This window comes from Emiliania huxleyi, assembly GCF_000372725.1.
Source record: "Emiliania huxleyi CCMP1516 unplaced genomic scaffold EMIHUscaffold_26, whole genome shotgun sequence".
Classification (NCBI taxonomy): domain Eukaryota; phylum Haptophyta; order Isochrysidales; family Noelaerhabdaceae; genus Emiliania; species Emiliania huxleyi.
Window position 1 is genome coordinate 984,207 of NW_005200088.1, and position 3,976 is coordinate 988,182.

General features: G+C 67.6%; 2 protein-coding genes across 2 annotated transcripts in view; both read left to right on the forward strand.

Annotated features, from left to right (window-relative positions):
* The window catches only part of EMIHUDRAFT_463505 (hypothetical protein), a gene marked incomplete at both ends in the record, with an annotated part of 6,148 nt that extends 6,010 nt beyond the window's left edge, over positions 1-138 (forward strand). Inside the window, one exon of the mRNA XM_005777628.1 lies at positions 20-138. Coding sequence (XP_005777685.1) covers positions 20-138 — 119 coding nt within the window. The remainder of the gene's footprint in view (positions 1-19) is intronic.
* Positions 139-3,159: 3,021 nt separating this feature from the next.
* On the forward strand, positions 3,160-3,671 carry EMIHUDRAFT_100955 (hypothetical protein; the record flags this gene model as incomplete). Its single annotated transcript, XM_005777629.1, has 2 exons — positions 3,160-3,209; positions 3,313-3,671. Coding segments are annotated over 2 exons (409 nt in total), but the record flags the coding sequence as incomplete, so codon positions are not given.
* Between the last annotated feature and the right edge of the window lie 305 nt (positions 3,672-3,976).

The following is a 3,976-nucleotide window of genomic DNA, read 5'->3' on the forward strand; positions in this document are numbered from 1 at the left end:
GCCGGTGCTGTGTCTCTAGGCGTCCCGCGCGGCGTGGTGCCCAACAGCATCACGCTCGGCCCGCCAGGCAACGGCCACACCAACACCCTCGCAACGTCGTGGACGGCGGGCGACTCGTACCGCATGCTCATCCAATGAGCGGCAGGAGAGGGGTGGGGGGGGGACTTGCACCGGCGGGGGGGGCGGGCCCGGGGCGCGATTGCGCGCAGGTACAAACGAGAGAGAGAGAGTGGCTCTTACTCGCGGAGCTAGTGTGCAGTGAGTAGTGCGGTTTGTGTCATGCCCTACACGGATACATGTCAGCAGCGTCCTGCGACCGGCAAGCACATACACCTCAACTCGGAGCATCCCATACGAGCCGTCTTCCGCCAAGCAGCAGCGCCGGCTGTTTTGCTCTGTGCCGCACTGCCCTGCGCTGCCTCGGAGAGAAAGAGAACTACACAAGAAGTGGGGAAACATAATAGGAAAGAGAAAGGCGGGGCGGCGGCGCCACGCCCACGGACGCGGGACTATGCATAGGACGGGGGGCGCGGAGATGATGGCAGATGCAAGAAGGAAAGAACGGCCAGACGCCTCTCCAGAGCCACTATCGACGCAGCCCCGCGACTCGGGCCCGGTGCTTCGACGCAGCACAGCGCTGCCCACCCTGCTGAAGAAGAAAATCCAGCCAGCCATCCACGAGCCTCGTCGTCCCCTCGTCACCGGGAGGGAGGCGGGAGCCACCCAAACGGCGCTGTCTGAAGAAATCTGCTGGCCGAGGTGCGATACCTACCCACCTGCGACCGGCAAGCACATACACCTCAACTCGGAGCATCCCATACGAGCCGTCTTCCGCCAAGCAGCAGCGCCGGCTGTTTTGCTCTGTGCCGCCTGCCCTGCCTCGGAGAGAAAGAAGGGGAAACAATAGGAAAGAAAGGCGGGGCGGCGGCGCCACGCCCACGGACGCGGGACTATGCATAGGACGGGGGGCGCGGAGATGATGGCAGATGCAAGAAAGAAAGAACGGCCAGACGCCTCTCCAGAGCCACTATCGACGCGGCCCCGCGACTCGGGCCCGGTGCTTCGACGCAGCACAGTGTGCTTCGTGGTAGCATGAACTCAGAACGGTCCCCCGAGAGCGCCTCTTCGCGACGCCCACGGGTCCCGGGGGGTCGGAGGGGTTGCGAGAGGGCCCCGGCTATTTTTTGTTTGAATCCCGGAGGCCGTTCGAACATGAATTGACGTTCCACGTGCCCGTCCCCAGCAAGGACAACATGCTAGCCCAGCAGGCCGCTCCCACCGCCGCCCGCGGCGGAGGCAAGGCGGCAAAGGGTGGCAAGGGCGGCGGCAAGGGCGGTGGCAAGGGTGGTGGCCGTGGCGCACCAGACCCGCTTTGCGCCGCCGCCCTCAACGCCCGATACTCGGTTAGAGCCGGCGTGAGCGACGGCGGCAGAGGTGCGGCCGCCGGCGACCTCACACGGTGTCGAGCGCCGTAGAGACGGCCGCCCCGAGAGCCGCCACCAGGTGTGCCACCACCGCGGTCGCGAGGCTCGTGGCGATGGATGCGCCAGACCCGCTTGCGACGCCGCCCTCAACGCCCGATACTCGGTCAGAGCCGGCGGAGCGACGGCGGCGGAGACACGGAGTTGCGGCCGCCGGCGACCTCACACGGCGTCGAGCGCCGTAGAGACGGCCTCGAGAGCCGCCACCAGGTGTGCCACGACCGCGGCCGCGAGGCTCGTGGCGATGGATGCGCCAGACCCGCTTTGCGCCGCCGCCCTCAACGCCCGATAATCGATCAGAGCCGGCGGAGCGACGGCGGCAGAGTTGCGGCCGCCGGCCTGGACCTTCCCCTCGACCACGCCGCCGACCCGCCGACAAGCACACGCGGACTGCCATCGAGAAGAAGGAGAAGGATGGCGGCGCATCCGGAGCCCGCGGGCGCGGCGTGGGCGGGTCCGGGCGCGGGCGGGCGCGCGGGAACCCCGCCAGCGGAGGCGACAATGCCTCTGGCGGCTCTGCAGGCGGGGGCGGCGCGCGGCGCGCCCCTCGCCGGTCTCCCGCACGCTCCTAAGCAGCTGGCGGCGAGCCCCGCCGTGCAGACGAGGGTGCGCACAAACGGCGAGCAAATGTTGTCAAAAAGCAATAGAGACGGCCCTTAACCGGTGTAGAGTATCTTGAACAGTTCAGACACGCCTCGACGTGCCGCTTACGACACGCTCTCGCGGTATCTGCCGTCTTCACACCCCCACTCCGCACGACCGGCACGCCGGCGCTCTCACGGCCTCTCATGCGTCGCGGACGGTGCGTCGTCGCGGTGTGTGCGCCGTGCGGCGCGCGCGGTGTGGCTCGTCGGTGCACGGTGGGGGGGAGCGCCCCATACTAAGCGCTGTTTTTCGTTTTGCACGCGTTGGACGTTGCACTCGGCGGAGAGCTCTCCCCACCTCGACGGCGGGGCTGCGTCAATAGTGGCTCTGGAGAGGCGTCTGGCCGTTCTTGCATCTGCCATCATCTCTCCGGCCGCGCCCCCCGTCCGTGGGCGTGGCGCCGCCGCCGCCCCGCCTTTCTTTTTATTGTTTCCCCTTTCTTTCTCTCCGCGCAGGGCAGGCGGGCAGAGCAAAACAGCCGGCGCTGCTGCTTGGCGGAAGACGGCTCGTATGGGATGCTCCGAGTTGAGGTGTATGTGCTTGCCGGTCGCAGGTGGGTAGGTATCGCACCTCGGCCAGCAGATTTCTTCAGACAGCGCCGTTTGGGTGGCTCCCGCCTCCCTCCCGGTGACGAGGGGACGACGAGGCTCGTGGATGGCCGGCTGGATTTTCTTCTTCAGCAGGCAGGGCAGAGCGCTGCGAGTTGATGGCCTGCGTGAGCGAGGGCCTCGCCGCGGCGCGCAGCCGCGGCTCGCGCGGCTCGCGCCGCGGCGGCGGCTCGGGCAACCGTGTGACCGCGCCGCTCGCCGCAGCAGAGCCGCTCGCCGCCGCGGACCCTCGCGCCGTCTTGGAGGCGGTCGCGAGCAACATCGCCCCGAGGTTAGGTTAGGTAGCCCCGAAACAAACAAACAAGCAAAGGGGGAGGGGGAGGAAAACAAAAAACACCGTACACGGTCATTTTTTCTCAAGACTCTGAGCTGGCGCCGCCCATCGCCCATCGCAAAGGCGTTGAGCTGTCAGCCGGGTGTTCAACATGGCGATGACTAGTAAGGAGCTCGTCTTCGCCGTCTTCATCATCACAATGTGTGCACGCCGCGCCTCGTACCACCTTCCCGGTGCCAGCGGGGCCCGCCTTTGCTGCGCGCAAAACCTCCGACTCCTGGGTCCGGGCTGCACTCCCGCGCAGGTACCTAGTCCTCAACTGCGCTCTCAACCTACTCAACCGCTGGGCCCTCGGCCTGTATGGGCTCCGCTTCCCACTCGTGATGACGGCGTCGCACATGATCTTTGGCGCGTGTGCGCTCTCTCCGCTGATGATTCTCAACGAGAGCTACTCGTCGAGGCACGCGCACGTGATACAGAACGACTGGAAGGGGCTCTCGATCATCGCCGTGATGAACGGCTTCCAGATCGCCTGCAACAACGCCTCCCTCACCGTCATGGAGCTGTCGATGAACCAGGCACCAAGCCCCACCCCGACACCCGCACTGATGACGTCTCGGCAGCCGGCACACACAAAGCGAGGCTCGGCGGCCGTCGGCGGCGGTGGCGGCGGGTCCGGGGGGGGGGCACGGCGGAGGCGGCGGCAAGCGCGGCGGCGGCAGGGACGCCGCGGTGGCGTGGGGACGTGGCGAGGGCGCGGTGGCGGCGCAGGCGGTGGCGGTGGAGGCGGCGGAGGCGGTGGCGGTGGTGGTGGAGGCGGGGTCGGGGGCGACAGGGTGGCGCGAGCCTTCTTCCCCGAAACCGCCTACACAACAACAGCAATCGCCACCGCCGCCACCACCGCCACCAATCGCCGTGACTCGGGACGGCCGCTGCTGTTGGCCTTAGGAGTTTTTCCCTGCGCAGGG